This window comes from Erythrolamprus reginae, chromosome Z (genome assembly GCF_031021105.1).
Source record: "Erythrolamprus reginae isolate rEryReg1 chromosome Z, rEryReg1.hap1, whole genome shotgun sequence".
Taxonomy (NCBI): Eukaryota; Metazoa; Chordata; class Lepidosauria; order Squamata; family Dipsadidae; genus Erythrolamprus; species Erythrolamprus reginae.
In genome coordinates, this window is record NC_091963.1 from 58,989,491 (window position 1) to 59,010,284 (window position 20,794).

Below are 20,794 nucleotides of genomic sequence, written 5' to 3' on the forward strand. Positions count from 1 at the left end.
TGGACTAGCAGCAGGAGGCAGGGGTAGGGGATGGGGAGAGAACTTTTCCCCTTTAAAAATTACTTCTTGCTTGCAGGGCAGGGGTGGAAACAGAAAGATCCTTGCAAAAGGGTCTTTGTTTTTGACTTGATCCCAGCTCTCTTGGATCTTGTTCAAGATTGTCACTTTTGAATTTACAACATGAGTCACAAAATAACTGTTCATTCATTCCCACATTTCAAGCACTTTTGCATATACTGTATGTCTCTTGCAAGACTGGTTGCTGAGTAGTTTCTAGCATCATCACTAGTCTATATCCTCTACATCTTATCTTGAATAATTTAAATCCTGTGAGCTACACATTCCAATCATACCATCAAGTTTTGTTAATGACAATATATTTGCCTTTTTGTATTTGAATTTTAGATTCATCCTATTTGTTCCTTATACTTTGAGCATTGGTATATAGATATATATTGGTATATATTGAGTTCTTTTTTGACTGAATCTATGTTGCTTTCTTCATGACCTGTTTTGTGACTGAGTTCCTTTTCTTTCTTAACACTTGGTTGATTGCACCGAGGTTTTCAATTGGAATTCTTTTACTTCTAAAACACAGTCTCCCTCCGGGTCCAGTTTTAGTTTAAAGCCCTTCAGATAAGGCAAGTCAGTTGGTTTCTATATGACATTCTTCCTGGTTCTTGTTATATGTAGCACCATCTCTTAAGCAAGTGCTTTACTTCCATGGTTCTGCATTCCTTCATTAGATGTCCACTTTTGGTTGGAAATACAAAAGAAAAAAAAGTGTGCCCTCTTTGGCTTTCATGCACAGTCTATCTCCATGGGAAAGAAGAGAAAGAAATAATAATAAACCTATGGCAAGACACACAACTTTAAAAGTAATATGATCAAATATTATGGGATAGGACCTAATATGCCATTATGATGACTTGCTTTTTTTCTTTTTCAAGTCTTTCTCTAGATTAAAATTTTCTTTTTTTCCAAAAGAATTAGGAAAATTAGTTGATATGTTTTCAATTCCATTGAAAACCTGGTCCAATATAAAACAAAATTGTGGCAGCTGAACATTCCAACAATGAGTTGGATTGTTGTATATTTGGAAAGGGAAATGATAAAGCGGGTTTTTTTTTAACTTAAATTAGTTGACTCTCTTATTTACCCATTGTATAGTATGTCAATTTCATTCTGAAAGCTACTTGATGGTTCTTTAAGGAAGAAAGATGAACCATGTATTTTAAACAAAGAAATGAGACTTTTCTCCAGCAATCCCTTTGTTAGCTCACAGCCAGAATTGTGAACTGAGAAAGTTCAATATAGTTTCCACATATGCAGCACATCTGTGCAGCTTCAATGCTTTTCTTCTCAGCTGGGATTGAATCTAATGGTTATAGAAGTGAAAAAGGCAGATAGACAAAAGATATCATCAGTTAGAAAATACAGCATTTTTAAACCTCAGATGTTAAAAAGTAAATGATCATAACCTGTAAATTAAAGCAGAATGCCAGAAACACGACATATGTTATATATAACTTAAGGATGAGAATCACATGAATAAGAAAAGAATGGGAAGAATATCATAATGTGTCTGGTTTATTTCCTGTATACACACATACTGAGCACAAAAGGAATAAAAAATAGTAAACTAAGAAATTAAAAACATCATGTAAAAAAGAAAAGGACTATAATTTATTTACATTAACAACTATCACTATACTTTATTATTCTTATATATTGTAACTCTATGAATACACATATTTATCTAAATCTATTTTTATTAAATTATGATTTGTTCTTTTTCTACTATAAATAAAAAAGATGAATACCTGGATACTCAATCTCTTGTTTCCTAATTTAGGTGGATATACGCCATGTTTCACTGAAAATAAGACATCCCCTGAAAATAGGCCGCCCTCCGAAAATAAGCCCTTCCCCAAAATAAGCCGTCCCCCTAAAATAAGCCCTTCCGAAAATATTTAAACACATGCACAGCCAGTCTCCGCCATTTTCTCTGGTTAAGGTTAGACAGCCAGACCTGGAAATTAGGTAATGGCAAGAGGAGCCCTAATTTGTTATTTTTTAAGCAACAGGCAAAAACATTTTATCGTGGCTCTTTTAATATTTAAAAAAATATTTTATCTGCTGTTGTTATCAAATCAACTCAGTTCAACTCCAACGAACTAACCAACCAACCAACCAACCAACCAATCAATCAAATATGTTGCATTTTTGTAAAAGAATGGTTTATGCCTATAGCATAGAAAATCATTCAGAGTATTTCCTATGATGTTATATGAAAATGAAAACTGCTCTCTGAAGAAGAAGGATAGGTAAACTATTGACATTTTAAAACTTTGTTACTGAAGAATCCTCCTGAGAATACTGTGGACACAATCAAACCAAACCAACAAACAAATCAACCTAGAGTTCTCATTTGGGACAGAAATGATCAGGCTTAAATTTCAGATACATTACATAAAACCTAATACCCTAAATAAGGCTATAATATTGGGAAGATGGAAATATACAAGAGGAAGAATTTGAACAAAAGCAAGATAGATGGATTCATGTGCAATTGTGATCCCCCCCCCCTTTGTGAAAGTGAGTTCTTCTTTCAAATATTTAAAGTATAGTACAGGTTAGCAAAACAGAAATATAATTAAAGAATGAATTTGTGCTATTGTTAAAATAAATTATCTGCTACAAGTGGTGCTAGAAAGCAAAATTAAATGTGATAAAATATATACCGTATTTTTCAGAGTATAAGATGCACTGGGTGCATCCTATACACCGAATGCTGCACCTGGGAGGGGGAAGGGAGTTGGCGGGACAGCGGGTAATAGCCACAATTGGTGACAACAGACAGCTGATTGGCGGTATTCCAGGAGATTGATCCAACCGCCAATCAAAAAGGAAAAACAAAGGGGGAGATAGCGAAGTTAGCAATTGAAATGGCAGCTTCATTGGAGAAAATACAAGGTTTAATTTCCAGTACCTGGGGTGGAGGTCAGTGTGCTCCTATCAGCCTTTGAGGACAGCAACACAGAGGAGCAGTTGGGGGTGGGGGAGCACCCCTGAGGTGGAGAAGGAAAGCAGGAAACCTCAAAGGACAAACACTCAGCTGCAATGAAAGGCTTTGGGGGAATGCTCCCCCCCACAAGGCCCCTGATCAGCCGAGACGCTTTCTGGGAAGGACGGGAGAAGCTGCTCTCCCTGCGCTCTCCCGCATGATCTGAGTGCCAGACTGCTGTGAGTGAGTGTGTGTGTGAGTGTGTGAGAGAGAGAGAGAGAGAAGGGAAAAGAGTTTGTATCATTATGCAAAATTGCTCAGTGCTTCTGAGCAGCCTCCTTCTATGGTAGCTAATGCAAATTTCCTTCATTTCTATCACTGACTAGCCTACCCTGGCCCCGTCGCTGGCTAAAAATTTTGGACACTCCATTCACTTGGATCAATGGGAAAAAATGTGGCACACCAATTATAAACTGACCAGATCCACCTCCTGTAAAGAAAACACAATTAAAATGTTTTATAGATGGTATATGCCCCCAGCTAGGCTAGCCAAGATGTGCCCTAACCTCAAACCCAATTGTTGGAAATGCGGAGAAAAACACGGCTCCTACTTTCATATGTGGTGGACCTCCCCACAAGTTAAGGAAATTTGGCACAAACTCAAAAAATGGATAAAAGAAATAATCAATATTAAATTAGAAATGAAACCGGAAATATTTTTACTTGGTATTATTGAAAAAAATATGAAAAAAGAACAATATTACCTGATCCAACACTTAATATCAGCAACGAGAATAACCATAGCCCAGTTTTGGAAGAACGAATCAATGCCTAACGATCGAAATTTAATAAAAAAAATACTAGACTATGCAGAAGCAGCCAAACTTACTTTGGAGCTAAAAGAGCAAGAAAATACAAAATACTACCAGATCTGGAGAGATTTCTATATATGGTTGAATAAAAGAACAAATACTAGTAGTGCTGTGTGATAAGGAACAAATTAAGTTAAAAATTGTTAAAGACTTAAATACAACTCTTTCTTTACCTACCATGTTTATATACGCTATAGAGTAAGAAAATAAACTTTAGTATTATAGATCATATATCACAGATAAAACCAATGGTAACAATACAGTATAAGAATATAAAAGGAGGCTGTCGATGAGTCAGCCAAAGGGGGGGAGGGGATGTATATTGTCTTTTTGTCTTTTTCTATATGTAGTGTGTGTTTGTATTGTCTATATGTAAATAAAAATTATTTTATATAAAGAAAGATAATGAAACAACTGGTGATGAAATGTCAGCTGTAATTATTATTTTTTACCACTAATTTTTTGCAGCTCCAATTGATTATTTTAGAGGTAGCTGACTTCTGGTAGCTCAGAACTGTTGCTGTTGTGAGCCGCTCTGCGTCCTTGGAGAGGACAAATCTAATAAATTATTATTAATTATTATTAGAACATTTTTTTAAAGTTACAGAATAAAAAAGGCTACAACATAGAGGCTTTTTGTTTCAGAAAAAAAATATGTGAACCTATTTTTACAAATTATATCAGAATTTTCATCTATAATGCATATATTCCCTAACTCAGCATGTTAGAAAACAAAACTAGCAGTTTTTAACAATCATGAGCACAAAAATGATACTTGGAACTTACATCAATTGTTTAAACCTGGTTTTATAGATTGTTAACCAAAGTATTAGTATGGGCTATTGACTTTTTGAATAGAAAAGTGATGGAAATTGGATTAGAAACACATCTCAGCTATGTATAATTCACAAAGCAATTAATATCAAATTCATGGTGACAATATTATACACACTTACTGTGGCCAATTCGTCAAACTTTCCAAAAAGTTCATTCAGAAGCTTCACTAGTTCTTGAGCAGTGCACTGAGATGCCAAACTGGTAAACCCCACAATGTCTGCAAATAATATACTGTAAAGTGAAAGGAAGAGTCAGAGATATTTTATCAACAACTTACATGTTAATATTTTAAAGAAATTGACAGAAAAATTGTGGAAGGTGCATAAAACAAAATATAATCCTCCATTTTTAATTTACTACAGAAAAAAAAAATCCTATTCCTGAAAATTATGAAGGCAATGATAATATACACAATTTAAATTGGTGTATATTATTTGTATACATTTGTACAGTAAACAACTGGGATATTGGATCAAAACTTTGGCAAGTCTTGCAAATGTAGTTGTGAAAGTTGCTGCCAACTGGCAAGAAGGGATATGTATGTATGTAAATGTATTAAAACTGACTTATGACTATTTTTCACACTCATGACCATTACAGTATCCTCATGGTCATGATTTACATTTGGATGCTTGACAACTGGCTTACATTTATGATAGTTGCAGTGTCATAGGGTTATATGATCCCACTTTGTGATTTTCTGACAAGCAATTCAATGGGGAAACCCCATTCACTCAACACTTGACAATTACAGTGATTCATTTAACAACTGTGACAGGAAAAGGCATATAATGGGGCAAAACTCACTTAACAAATGTTTCACCAACATAAATTTGGGGTTCAATTGTGGTTGTAAGCTAAGGACTACCTGTACTTCAAACAAAGTGCTTGTAAACATACAGGAGCACACAGGAAGAACAGCTCTTCAACTAATTAAAGCAGCAAGTCTTTCATCAGGATCATGTGGCTTCTTCCCTCTATTCTATTCCAGGTATCTCTGCATGACCATGATTTATTACCATGATAGTTTACATTTTTATTACTTATATTTTTATGTTGCTTCATTTAGTTCAAAGCGAAGTATTATCATAAACAGAAAATTAAAAATGATAAGATCAATGTCATCCATCTGGAGCAGTTTGTAATTTAAGATCCTCTTTAATCTCCTGTATTGCAAGCAAGATAAAGAAATGGTACCGCATTTTATTCTCATTGCTATATTATTGTTAAAAAATAAAATAAAATCCTCAGTGGCCAAACTGGAGCCACAGAAAAAGAGCTGAGAAAAATTATGTAACAATTTTCAAAAAAATGTTTGTTCCCAGTTGTTAAGTATGTTTTCCTGATTGTTTGTACCTTAAATGAATAGAAAAAGGTTATTATTGCCTGTAAACTTTGCTTTTGTGGTCAGCACAATGATATTTTGAAATTGATCTATTTTTAAGAATATTCGCAATATTTCAAGTACTTAAGAAGCTTCTGGACTTGTGAGAACTATCAAGAACTTTCTAGAACTGTCCCAGAATTATCTAGAACTTTCTGGGACTGTACAGAATTGTAGGTAGCTGTATAACTACAGTTATATAGGGACACTATAGCCCTTCCTGAGAGATGGAGAGACAGGATCTAATTGATTGGAATTGCATAGTAAGTAGGCAATGGCCATCACAGACAAATGGGAATTGACCTAGACAGACAGGTGTGAATTCAATATCTATTCAGATTCTGATAACAACAGTATTCATATTTCACCCCACATCCATTACAGGAGGAGCTTAGGAATGTAAATGGATATATTGTGTGTTACTCTGGTACTGAGTGGTAAATCTTGCTCTGCTGAATCCTCAGTACACTTTTGTACTTTAATACTGCATGGAATAAAGACCATTTTTATCAAGATTGGAGAGATATTTTCCTTATAGTACACAGCAACTTAGTCAATTTAGTGGTTGCATACATCCAGCAGACGCATTTTGCTATGTATGTGGCCAGTTTATAAAGACAAGAGTGAAAAAGTACTCTATGGAAACATCTGCTAAGATGTGTGAGGCCTACAAAGCATATTTCAGCATGCCTGTTGGTGACCAAGACAAACCATGGGCTCCTCATTTTACATGTGAGCACTGCAAGAAAACTGTTGAAGGTAAGTTGATAAATGCTACTCTTAAATGGCAAATTAACTGTGTTAATATTGTAAATATCACTAGTCATTAGTGTGAAATAGGCCTAAATCAAATTCTCAATTCAAATTTTGTTTTGTTTGCTTATAGATTGGTACAGGGGAGGGAAGAGAGCCATGCATTTTGCTATCCCAAGAATTTGGCGTGAACCGACTGATCACTCAACAAATTGCTACTTTTGCATGGTGGACCCATCCAAATGTCGCACTGGCAAAAATGCACTGCCTGTAACTTATCCTGACATTCCTTCATCTATTGCCCCAGTACCACACTGCCCTGAACTTCCTATACCAACACCTCCAGACAGAGCTACACCACCTTCAAAAGAAAGTAGCAGGTCAGACACTGAGGAAGACGTTGAAGATCATGATTTTTCTTCATATGCAGATTTCTCACAATTTCTCTTCATATACAGATGAGGAGCGGAAGCCATACTACCCTAACCAAAAAGACCTCAATGATCTCATCCGAGACCTTGGTCTCACCAAGTCCAACGCTGAGCTTCTGACATCAAGGCTCAAGCAATGGAACTTATTAGATGAAAGCATCCAACTCATAGAACAGAGGAAGCATCACCAAGTTTTTTCCATCTTCTTTAGTCGTCAAGATGGACTGTGCTTCTGCAACAATGAGGCCGGTCTATTCGAGGCTATAGGTAACACCTGTAACCTGAATGAGTGGCGCCTCTTCATAGACAGCTCATGTAAGAGCCTCAAAGCTGTGCTGCTTCACAATGGTAACAAGTATCCGTCTCTTCCTGTAGCTCACTTGGTGCACCTAAAAGAGGAATACACCAGTGTCAAGATGTTGCTAGGTGTCTTGAAGTATGATGAGTATGGCTGGGAAGTTATCGGAGATTTCAAAATGGTGTCATTTCTGATGGCCCTCCAAGATGGTTTTACTAAGTATCCTTGCTTTATTTGCCTTTGGGACAGCCAGGATACTGAAGCGCACTACCACAGCGGACAGAGTTCACTGTGGGGAAGAACAATGTATAGTGGGAGCCACTGGTGGACCCACGCAAGGTGCTGATGCCACCACTACACATCAAGTTGGGGCTCATAAAACAATTTGTCAGGGCTCTAGATAAGGAGTTGAGAGCTTTCAATTACCTCCAAGATCTTTTCCCTAAGCTGTCTGAAGCAAAGATCAAAGCTGGTGTCTTTGTTGGACCACAAATCAAGAAGATCATAGAGTGTAGTGAATTTCCCAAGAAGCTGAATAGGAAGGTGAGAGCAGCTTGGAACAATTTTGTCGCAGTGGTTCTCGGCTTCCTAGGCAATCATAAAGATGAAAACTATGTACAACTGGTTCAGACTCTGATAAAGAACTATGCTGCAACGGGCTGCAGGATGTCACTCAAAATTCATATCCTTGATGCTCATCTTGATAAGTTCAAAGAGAACATGGGAGCTTGTTCAGAGGAGCAAGGCGAGCGCTTTCACCAGGACATTATGAACTTTGAACGCCGTTACCAAGGACAATATAACAAAAACATGATGGGTGACTATATTTGGGGATGGATTCGTGAAACTTATTTGCAGTATAGTCGTAAATCTCAGAAAACCGCACACTTCTGAACAGTTTTTGGTAATCTGTGTAAATTTGCAATGAATATAGTGTTCTTAGTCTGACTGTATAAATGAGAAGATGCAAAATCCTCTGTTTCAATAGTAAAAATGCATAATTTTCATTGCCGTGATCACAAAAGCGAAGTTTATGATGAATGTAAGCAATTTTTAATTTGTTTTTAGACATAAGCAATTGGAATATAATATTTAAAAGCTGGGAACAAAATTTGTATTACATAGATATAGATATATTATTTTATTATATTATATATGTGTATGTATTTCACCATGTTACATAATCATCACCATGTTATATAATTATTTACCAGGAGAGTGTCCATTTATTGATTCTTTATACCAGGGAAAAAGAGATTATCCAAATAAAACCTTAACCATATTTGTCCCCAAAACCAGCTATAAATATCTGTATATGTGTTTAAATGGTCCAGAAATAGATATCCATATTAATGGACCTAATCTTGAGATATAGAACAGAGGAATGGAAGATATTTTGGAGGTCTTCTGGTCCCACGCCTTATACAGGAGATCCTCTTCAATTCTGGACAAATAGCTATCCAGTTATTTCTTGAAAACCTTGAGGAATAGAACACCTACAAGTTCTAGAAGTGAGTCATTCCACTGATTAATTGTTCTCACTGTCCGGAAATTTTTCTTATTTCTAAAGTTAGATCTCTCTTTAATGTTCTTCCACCATTGTGACAGCCAGCCAGCCATTGTGACAGCCAGCCAGCCATTGTTCCAGCCAGCCAGCCAGCCAGCCAGCCCAGCCAGCCAGCCAGCCCAGCCCAGCCAGCCCAGCCCAGCCCAGCCCAGCCAGCCCGGAGGAGTTAACCTCGAAGGATGGGTTGACCTTTTCCACAGTCAATCAGGACTATAAATAGCGCCTCCATCTTACATTTTCCCTCTTTTGACTCAGTCTGAGTCCAGGGACTTCCTTTGCTTCCAATATCCTTCAAAAAGCCTTGACATCTGTCATCCATCCCTATTATCATTTCATTCATCTATCATCCATCCATCTTGCTGATCGTGTCCTTCCCCCCGAGAGCTGCTCAACATCTGGATTAGGTTGGGTTGAAGGCAGTTATTGGGCATTAGTCTGATGCTGTCACTCGTGCCCTCCAGCCATAAGCCTGAAATTTTGTTAAAATGGCGGTGGTCATTTTGAATGTACCTAGCATGTGACGGTAGATATTTTCTCTGTACAAATATATATATATGTTTTCGTAGATTAAAGACAATATCCAACTAGAAAACAGGGAGTTTATCAAATACCGTGTAAAATCTGCCCAGCTACATATATTGGACAAACTAACAGGAGAGTAAATGCACATGTTGCAGAACATAAGAATGCATTAAGGAAAAAGGAAAAAACCTCCTTTCTTTTCCAACACTTCAAAACTACAGGACATGAAATTGATTTTGACAGTACTAAATTAATTTCCAAAACAGAACACTACAGCAAAAGAATAATCATGGAAGCCATTGAGATAGAAAAACATCCCCAAAATATGAACAAGCGGGATGATACCTCCCGCCTACCAGACATCTGGAAACCAGCCCTCATTAACAAATGTATCCCAGCCATAGAAACTGAAACTAGACTCAGAACACACATTGCAAAACAATCAAGTAGCCTGCCAGCTCCAATTACTCAGGATATCACGCCTAATCCACAATCGTTAACTAATCAGCATACCTCAGTTACATCAACGACCCCAGGTGTAACCCCACTGATTCACCAGGAAGTTTCTACACAGCAGGCAATTGCTGAGCCATCAAACCACACCCAGCCACCAGTATTTATAGAAGGAAGGCAGCTCAGGTCTCGCTGTGATTACCCTAGAACAAGGACAGAAGCACCAGCCTGAAGATGACGAGTGGGACCTCGTCGAAACGTCACCAGAAATTTCCAAATCCTACACAGGAAGAAACCCGAATATGCCAAGACCGTCATATATATATATGTATATACAGTGGTCCCTCGATCATCACGAGGGTTCCGTTCCAGGACCCCTTGCGATGATCGATTTTTCACGAAGTAGCGGTGCGGAAGTAAAAACACCATCTGCGCATGCGCAGATGGTGTTTTTACTTCCACCGCCGCCCACCCTTCGCCCGCCCACCCCGTTGCTCGCGCCTGGGGTTTCCCCGCGCGTGTGCCGCCCGCCTGCCCATGCCGTTGCTGGGGCCGCTTCCCAGCTGGAAAGCGGAGCTGGGATGTCCCCAAGCGCATGCGCGTTGCTGGGGTGGCTTCCCAGCTGGGAAGCGGAGCAGGGGTTTCCCCAAGCGCGCGCGTACCGCCCGCCCACGCCGTTGCTGGGGCCGCTTCCAAGCTGGGAAGCGGAGCTGGGATGTCCCCAAGCGCGCGCGCGTTGCTGGGGTGGCTTCCCAGCGGGGAAGCAGAGCTGGGGTTTCCCCAAGCGCGCGCGCACCGCCCGCCGGCCCACGCCGTTGCTGGGGCCACTTCCCAGCTGGGAAGCGGAGCTGGGATGTCCCCAAGCGCGTGCGCGTTGCTGGGGTGGCTTCCCAGCTGGGAAGTGGAGCTGGGGTTTCCCCAAGCGCGCGCGCACCGCCCGCCGACCCACGCCGTTGCTGGGGCCACTTCCCAGCTGGGAAGCGGAGCTGGGATGTCCCCAAGCGCGCGCGCGTTGCTGGGGCGGCTTCCAAGCTGGGAAGCGGAGCTGGGGTTTCCCCAAGCGCGCGCGCACCGCCCGCCGGCCCACGCCGTTGCTGGGGCCGCTTCCCAGCTGGGAAGCGGAGCTGGGATGTCCCCAAGCGCGCGCGCGTTGCTGGGGCGGCTTCCCAGCTGGGAAGCGGAGCTGGGGTTTCCCCAAGCGCGCGCGCACCGCCCGCCCGCCCACGCCGTTGCTGGGGCCGCTTCCCAGCTGGGAAGAGGAGCTGGGGTGTCCCCGCGCGTGCCGCCCGCCCGCCCACGCCGTTGCTCGCGCCGCCGCTGGGGTCTTACCGGGGCAAGAGGGGGAAGACCCAGGGAAGCCGCCCAGCAGCTTATCTGCCCGGCGGGAAACTCCACCATCTACGCATGCGTGGCCATAGAAAAAAAAGGCACGCATGCGCAGATGGTGTTGTTTACTTCCGGGTTGAAAACTCGCGATATAGCGTTTCGCAATACTCGAGATCGCGAAACTCGAGGGATCACTGTATATGTGTATGTATGTATGTATCACATGGTTTTGCTTGCTTGCTTTTGATAACATATATGTATATATGTTTTGATAACATATATATATATATACATGTGACACATACAGATAGAATTGTCGGCTATCAATAAAATTAACTGCCTTGGAAATGGCCCTGGGTTAGGCCAAGAGGCAAAAAAGGAGCTGTGATGTTCCTTCAATATACCAGGGTGATTCAACACAAAATGTAACCCTTCCCTGGTACAGAGCTGAAGGGATTGGATACTGTAGCCTAGAGGATAATTCTCTGCCTTACAAGGCAAAGGTTGCAGGTTCAAGTCCCAGTGGGTATGGCTAGCTGATGAGGCCAAAATAAGGCCGAAATAGATCTATCCTAGTCTCCCTTAATTTTCAAATTCAGCTTAAACATGTGACACATACAGATAGAATTGTCGGCTATCAATAAAATTAACTGCCTTGGAAATGGCCCTGGGTTGGGCCGAGAGGCAAAAAAGGAGCTGTGATGTTCCTTCAATATACCAGGGTGATTCGACACAAAATGTAACCCTTCCCTGGTACAGAGCTGAAGGGATTGGATACTGTAGCCTAGAGGATAATTCTCTGCCTTACAAGGCAAAGGTTGCAGGTTCAAGTCCCAGTGGGTATGGCTAGCTGATGAGGCCAAAATAAGGCCGAAATAGATCTATCCTAGTCTCCCTTAATTTTCAAATTCAGCTTAAACATGTGACACATACAGATAGAATTGTCGGCTATCAATAAAATTAACTGCCTTGGAAATGGCCCTGGGTTGGGCCGAGAGGCAAAAAAGGAGCTGTGATGTTCCTTCAATATACCAGGGTGATTCGACACAAAATGTAACCCTTCCCTGGTACAGAGCTGAAGGGATTGGATACTGTAGCCTAGAGGATAATTCTCTGCCTTACAAGGCAAAGGTTGCAGGTTCAAGTCCCAGTGGGTATGGCTAGCTGATGAGGCCAAAATAAGGCCGAAATAGATCTATCCTAGTCTCCCTTAATTTTCAAATTCAGCTTAAACATGTGACATATATATATATATATATATATAATCAATCAAATATCATATATCAAAAATATGATATCTATATCTATATATCAAGGGGAAGCATTTGACTATGCAATGTATTGCTTTGCACTGCAATAAAATGCATTCAAATGCAATGCACCAATTAAATAAAATGAAGCAAAATATACTTAAATGTTACTCAATACAATGCAGTGCAATCCACTGCACTGCAGCCCTATGCAATGCAAGGAACTGCAATTCAATGGGATATAATGACATGTAATACAGTGCAACGCATTGCCCGACCAGGCAATGCAATCCAATGCAAGGCGATAACATGAAAGAACCATTGTACCTACCTGAACAGTCTTCTCGATGCACTGGAAGGAGAGTCCAACACGGGTAGTTCTCTAGTCTCATTGGTAGGGACTGAGTTTAGATTAACATATTAATGAGGTACCGCCCCATAGCTGCCCCAAGAGCTCAGTTTTAAAAAACAAAGGTACTGTAATAGGATTAGTAAACGTTTATTATTAGTAAACGTTTATTCAACAATAGCAACAGATAACTGGCAACTGAACGGAACAAATAATCGCCCCTGGGCCCAATGGCCAGGAGGGTTTGGACTTTCCTTACATTGCATCGAGAAGACCGTTCAGATAGGTACAATGGTTCTTCTCCACTGCACTGGAAGGAGAGTCCAACATGGGATATACCCAAGTTTAAATTCCATGGGAGGGAGAAGGCTGGACCAGGGGCGCAGGAGAAGTGCACACCCTTTGAAGAACTCACATCCCGAACGATGCCTCAGCCAAGGCGAACGAGTCGAGTTTATAATGTCTTATGAATGTCGACGGTGCCAACCAAGTGGCCGCCCAGCAAATGTCCTTGATGGACGCCTGAGTAATCCATGCAGCAGAGGTGGCTGCACTTTGGGTAGAATGAGCCGCAATCCCTGCTGGTGGAGGCCGAGAACTTGTTTTATAAGCTTCCACTATACAGCTCCGAAGCCAGCGTCTAAGCGTCTGTGGTGAAACCTTGAGGCCATCTTAGATTGAGAGAAGGAGGGCCTCCGACTTTCTGGATTACTCTGTCTAATATAAATTTTCAACGCCCTCCGGGCATCCACCACCTAAGTTCCAATGGGTGGCTTCCATGCATACAAAAATCTGGTATCAATAGGTCTTGCCTTCTTTGGAATAAGGTATTGATCTTTGGAATAAAGGCTGGATCTGGACGTAGGATGACTCTATCCAGGTGAAAGATACAAAAGTCTGAGCGCACTTAAAGGTTTATAGGTTATGACCTATAAAGCCCTTCATGGCACCGGACCAGATTATCTCAGGGACCGCCTTCTGCTGCACGAATCTCAGCAACCAGTTAGGTCCCACAGAGTGGGTCTTCTCCGGGTCCCGTCAAATAAACAATGTCACTTGGCAGGACCCAGGGGAAGAGCCTTCTCTGTGGCGGCCCCGGCCCTCTGGAACCAACTCCCTCCAGAGATCAGAATTGCCCCCACTCTCCTTGCCTTTCGTAAGCTGCTTAAAACCCACCTCTGCCGCCAGGCATGGGGGAATTGAGATACTCTTTCCCCCTAGGCCTTTACAATTTTATGCATGGTATGTCTGTATGTATGTTTAGTTTTTTATAATAATGGGTTTTTAACTGTTTTTATTATTGGATTATTGTTATATGCTGTTTCATGTTGCTGTTAGCCGCCCCGAGTCTCTGGAGAGGGGCGGCATACAAATCCAATCAATCAATCAATCAATCAATCAATAAATAAATAAATAAAGGGTTGACAGCTCCAACACCCGGCGAGCTGAAGTTATTGTCACAAGGAAAACTGTTTTAATTGTTAGGAAGCAGAGAGAAATCGTATGTAGAGGTTCGAATGGTGGCCCCGTGAGTGCTTGTAGGACAAGTGAGAGGTCCCAAGTGGGAAAGTGACGAACCGGTGGAGGATGTTTGTTGGAGGCTCCCTGAAGGAAGTCTCTAATCCAGGAATGGTGAGCCATGGAGCGGCTGTCCTCAGCCTTTAATATTGTTGACAGGGCTGCCACCTGTCTCTTTAAGGTATTCGAGGCCAGGCCCTTGTCAAGGGCGGCTTGGAGGAATTCCAGGACTGGGATCAAAGAGGAGCCCTAGGATCAATTTGACGTTCTGTGCAAAAGTTACAGAAGGTAGACCACGTCGACTGGTAAATCTTCATTGTAGACGGGTGCAGTATTCTAAAGAGTGATGGTTTGAATAGACCAGTAAAGGTTGGTTGCTCAGGAACTGTCTCATCTTCAGATAAGTCGTTGTCCCTGTCACTGCTGTCATCCAGTGAGGCCGGCTCCTCAGCTAAGGATCCAAACTCTGAAGGGGGCGGTGGTGCAGTCCAAAGGTCTCTAGACTGAGCTTGGCGGGTGTGTTGGAAGGTGCACTGCTGCACCCCTACCATGCCCTGGGAATATGTGCTTGCTATCATATCCTGTAGCGAAGGGTTTAGACCTTGCAAGGTATCAAGTTGAGCCCGGAACCCCACAGCTGTGGGTGCAAACATGGATGAAAGGGTATGGACGCCTCTTGGTGAACTGAAAGGCACTTGCATGAGCTGGCTTGAAGGCCTGGATCTTTCGGGCCTGGGTCCAGGAGAGGGGACCACTGAAGGTGGTAAGGGAGGTAATTGATGGTCAGGTGGCCAGTCTCTCTTCGTAGCAGATCCAGTGGGCCCAACAAAGGTCTGAGGGGATGATCTACTGGTATGGTCTCTGGGTGAGATCATCCAAGGGCATGGGGTGAGGTATCATCAGTACGCTGATGATACCCAGCTTTACATCTCCACCCCATGTCCAGTCAATGAAGCAGTGGAAGTGATGTGCCGGTGTCTGGAGGCTGTTGGGGCCTGGATGGGTGTCAACAGACTCAAACTCAACCCGGATAAGACAGAGTGGCTGTGGGTTTTGCCTCCCAAGGACAATTCCATCTGTCCGTCCATTACCCTGGGGGGGGGAATCCTTGACCCCCTCGGAGAGGGTCCGCAACTTGGGCGTCCTCCTCGATCCACAGCTCACATTAGAGAACCATCTTTCAGCTGTGGCGAGGGGGGCGTTTGCCCAGGTTCGCCTGGTGCACCAGTTGCGGCCCTATCTGGACCGGGACTCATTGCTCACAGTCACTCATGCCCTCATCACCTCGAGGTTCGACTACTGTAATGCTCTCTACATGGGGCTACCTTTGAAAAGTGTTCGGAAACTTCAGATCGTGCAGAATGCAGCTGCGAGAGCAGTCATGGGCCTACCTAGGTAGGCCCATGTTTCAACATCACTCCGCAGCTTGCATTGGCTGCCGATCAATTTCCGGTCACAATTCAAAGTGTTGGTCATGGCACTGGACCAGAATATCTCCGAGACCGCCTTCTACCGCACGAATCCCAGCGACCAATTAGGTCCCACAGAGTGGGCCTTCTCCGGGTCCCGTCAACTAAACAATGTCGGTTGGCGGGCCCCAGGGGAAGAGCCTTCTCTGTGGCGGCCCCAACTCTCTGGAACCAATTCCCCCCAGAGATTAGAACTGCCCCTACTCTCCCTGCCTTCCGTAAACTTCTTAAAACCCACCTCTGTCGTCAGGCATGGGGGAACTGAAACACCTCCCCCGGGCATGCACATTTTATGTATGGGATGTTTGAGTGTATGCTTGTTAACAAAATGGGGTTCTTTTAAATGTTTTAAATTATATTTGGATTTGTTACAAACTGTTATGTTATGCTGTGAGCCGCCCCGAGTCTGCGGAGAGGGGCGGCATACAAATCTAAATAAATAAATAAATAATAAATAAATAAATGGGCTTTCTCTTTCACTTGGTAGAAACGAAGGGAGAACACACACCCACACCCCACACACGCTGCGGCTCCCGGATGATCGGCGGCACCCCCCCACTACGGACGCTTAGAGGCCTAGCGGCGGGCTACCGATAGGCCTCTTACCTTTCTCCGGCTCCCGGTCCGAACAGTCATTGCCATTCCCCACCCCCATGGGCGCTGCGACTCCCGATTGTTGCCGGCATCCCCCCCACGGCCTCTTAGCTTTCCGCAGCCCCCTGTTGTGGCCCCCCACTCCCAGTGCCCCACCCCCCGGATGCTTAGAGGAGAGTCCTGGCAGCGAGCTGCACTGCCAGGCCCAGGGCCCCCCGGATGATTTTCTTACCTTGCCCGCCGGCTGCCGGGGGGGCGGGGAGGAGAAAATCCAGGATTTAAGGGGCGGGGAAGAAAGCAGGCCTGCAATTGGGCCCTTTCTTTCCCGCCTTTCCTTAAGGAACTGTTGCTGCCCTATGTTTGTAGAGCAGCAACAGTTCTCATTTTAAATTCCCGCGCGAAAGTCGGTCCTCCGCGCTAAATTTGAAATTCCCGGGCTGAGAGGTAAAAACCTCTGCACCATAGCGCACTGCGCAGCTTAGAGGGAACTATCAGCACTAATATCACTCTATAAAGCCTTAATTATATCACATCTAGAGTACTGTATCTGGTTTTGAACCCCACAACTATAAAAAAGATGTAGAGACTCTATAGAAAGTGCAGGGGAGAGCAATCAGGATGATTAGGGGACTGGAGACTAATACATATGAAGAACAGTTACAGGAACTGGGCATGGCTAGTCTAGCAAAGAGAAGGACCAGGGGAGACATGATAGCAGTATTCCAATACTTGAGGGGCTGCCACAGGGAGGAGTGGGTTAGGCTATTTTCCAAGGCACTAGAAAGTCAGACAAGGAATAATGGACTGAAACTGACCAAAGAGAAATTCAATCTGGAAATAGGGAGAAAAAATTCTGACAGTGAGAACAATCAACCAGTGGAACAATTTGCCTTCAGACGTTGCGAGAGCTCTAACAATTGAGACTTTCAAGAGGAAATTGGACTGCCATTTGTTGAAAATGGGGTAGGGACTCCTGCTTGAATGGGGGTTGGACTAGATGACCTCCAAGGTCCTTTCCAACTCTGTTACTTTCTACAGAAAGGTGATTTGGCTTGCCATCAAATAGCTTAATAGGAATGGATTAATGTGTGTATGGAGTTGATGGCTCACACAATACCCTGAGACATTGCATACAATTCAGTTATGAACCACTTGATCATGGAAAGGGTTGGTAAACTTTCATCCAGCAAGAGAATGTGGAACACTTATCAGAGAAAGGTGAGGGCAGCAGCCCAAGAGGTAATCTGGAATGCTTTTTCTTAGCTTTTCATAAGAATGACTGTTTTCCCTAAACAAATGCTGGCTTTCCTACTGAAGTGAGATGGATTTTGTGAGGTGGATTTTGAATGATGAATCTGAAACGTGATGAAGGAAAGCAACAATCCAGAGGTTTATTGGCAATATGCCTTATCATTTTTTTATATCGTGTGATGCAGCATCTTTCTTTTTGGAGACTATTCTATGATTTCAGACTGATATTCTAAATGTAAGTTTACTCTCAGGCATATAATTCTAAATAAAATTTTATCTCTAAACAATGCATACAACAAATATTCAGGATTCCATGAAACCTATAAATGAAGCAGTTCAGAAAAATAAGTGTACCTCCTTACTCTTTGTAGCTTGGAAGCAAAGATAATAATTTTGCTCATATTTGCATGTGAATCATATGGAGATACATTCCTAAAGATAGTGAGTGTGGGCTCAAACACCTCAAGAAACAAACCATCCAGTATTTGTAAAAAAAGGTAGATATAAATAATGCTATTGGGGTATTGGCATTGTAATAATAATTGTGCAGAAACAGGAAAAGATTAAATTAATATGATAGAATTTGGGCTTGTCAAAAGGAATATAGGCAGAAATCGAACATTTCTGTTTCTACCTGAAAAGAGTTTCTGTAACATGTTCAGCTAAATTCTGAATTTTAAAAAATCACAAGGTCAGTAGTAGTAGCCATGCTATAATAATTCTTTAATTATGGCGATCTCTGAGGATTTCTGTACTAAATGAAGTCTAGAATTTAGTAACTAACTTGGTTTTCAAGACATCCTATAAAGAGTTTCATGAAAAGTGTGCATTTAGCATGGCTTTTGCTAGATTGTATTTTTTCTTATACTACAAATGTATTTTCTACTTTATTGACTGAAAATAAGTTGAAACTCTTCACTTGGAGATACTCAGAATTTCATTGCATGTGTTTTTGCTTTTTACTGACTCTTGTAGATACATTAACAGTTCATAAAACATGATTTATTTTGTAAGTTCATATCAATCATACCTAACATTGTCATGCCTCTGAATGTAAATCTTATGGAAAATTCTTTCAGGTGGCTTAAGGAAATCTTCCTTCATTTCCATGGCAACATTTCTGGGCAAAAGGCTCATCAGGAGTCGTTCCTAAAAATAAGAAGAAACATATTAACATGATGAACTTTTCTTCTTTTCATTACATCTGGTAAATTGAAATATATTTGAGACTGTCCATTCTGAACAGAATTAACACAGACTAGAAGAAAGGGACATTATACAAGTCTCCTTCCTCTGTGAATTAGAAGATAAGAGTCAGGAAACCCCTTGCTACTGCTATGGCTTTATTTATTTATTATTTATTTATATTTGTATGCTGTCCTCTCTAAGAAGGAGTCAGAGCCGCTAACACTAGTCATAAAATATATGGAAACTACAAAATATAGCAACAACAATAACAACAACATAGTAAAATATAATACTCTTAAAAAAAACATGCATACAGTCATTCCAAGTTCCAAGCCTGCTGGAAAAGCCAGGTCTTGATAGCTTTCCGGAAGACTGGCAAAGTAGAGATAGTATGGATCTCTGGTGATGTTTGATTCCAAAGGGTCAGAACTGACACAGAGAAGGCTCTTTCCCAAGGTCCTGCCAGCTGGCATTCTATGGCAGATGGGACCCGGAGAAGGCCAACTCTGTAGGCCTTTACTGGTAGCATTGATGTGTGAGGCAGGAGGCAGTTCCGTAAATAGTCTGGCCCTAAGCCATTTAGGGCTTTGAATTGCATCCAGAGACTGACTGGTAACCAATGCAGCTTGCGTAAAGTTGGAGTAATGCAGGTGTATCTTGGTATGCCCATTATTGTACGTACTGCTGCATTATTGTCCTTTGAAAGAGCCTGTCCCAAAGAAGATAGAAGAACCTCCTCTTTATCAGTAAGGCAATCAACATTCTTCTCTTTCACAGAGACTTCAAAGAATGGCTTACAAATTCTGAGATATAATTCAGGCTTTTGACAATATGTACAAGATCACTGATACTAAGACTGTTACTTATTTTTTTTATTAATAATCATAACCATTTTCAATTTTCTCTTCCTTGTTGTACCATTCCATTTTTACATTGTTTATCCCTAAAAATAATTTTAAAAACCAGACACATCTTAATTGAACGTTGTTACATACAACATAAACAGTAGTTCTTGCTCATTAATTCTATATTCATTTTTCCATGTATTTTCCTACAATAGATTCCAATTAAATTTAATATTCCTCATTTAGTTCCCATAATTCCAGTTCATCACTTTGCATAGTCTTATTCTTTTGAAAATTTATAACTTTATGGTAAGGGTCAGTCTTCTTCTTTTTAACAGTCCTGCCGCCATCTGTATTTTCCATATCCATGTTCCTTATAATGCCTTAAACCTCTTTTCCAGTAATATTATCCAGTATGTCCTCAGTCAGTTCAGTTATCTCATCTCTCAAAAATTCTTTTCTTCCAAGTCAAAGCTGATGACCTCCCTTCTTCACAAAAATAAATATGTAGCCAAAACAATAAGATATGCCTCCACCAAGGCCAGCATCTGTTGAAAATATCTTCACAATAACTTCTTGCAATAGCTCCTCCAACTAAAAGATGTCAGTCTTCCATATCTTCCAGTGTAAAATATTCCTATTCATTTAATGAAAATAAGAGAAAAATAGCTTCCATAAAGATAAAAATATAAAAATAAAAAGAAATAATTTAGTCTCCAATTTAACAATCCAAATTCCTAATTTTTAAGCCTTTAGTAATCCAATCTTGGGCAATTTGCTGTGTTCTGAAGCCTTACGCTATTCACCCCATCACTAAATAGCCGCTTCCACTTCCATTTCTGGCAACTTTAGTTCTGTTAAAAATAACAATCAAAAATAC

At 41.5% G+C, this 20,794-nt stretch overlaps 1 protein-coding gene across 1 annotated transcript in view; it reads right to left on the bottom strand.

The window, feature by feature from the left end:
• The window catches only part of ADCY1 (adenylate cyclase 1), a 424,936-nt gene that overhangs the window by 344,447 nt on the left and 59,695 nt on the right, over nt 1-20,794 (bottom strand). The window contains exons 3-4 of the mRNA XM_070767120.1: nt 18,912-19,030; nt 4,836-4,947 (exon numbers count right to left, since the gene is read on the bottom strand). Coding sequence (XP_070623221.1) covers nt 4,836-4,947; nt 18,912-19,030 — 231 coding nt within the window. The remainder of the gene's footprint in view (nt 1-4,835; nt 4,948-18,911; nt 19,031-20,794) is intronic.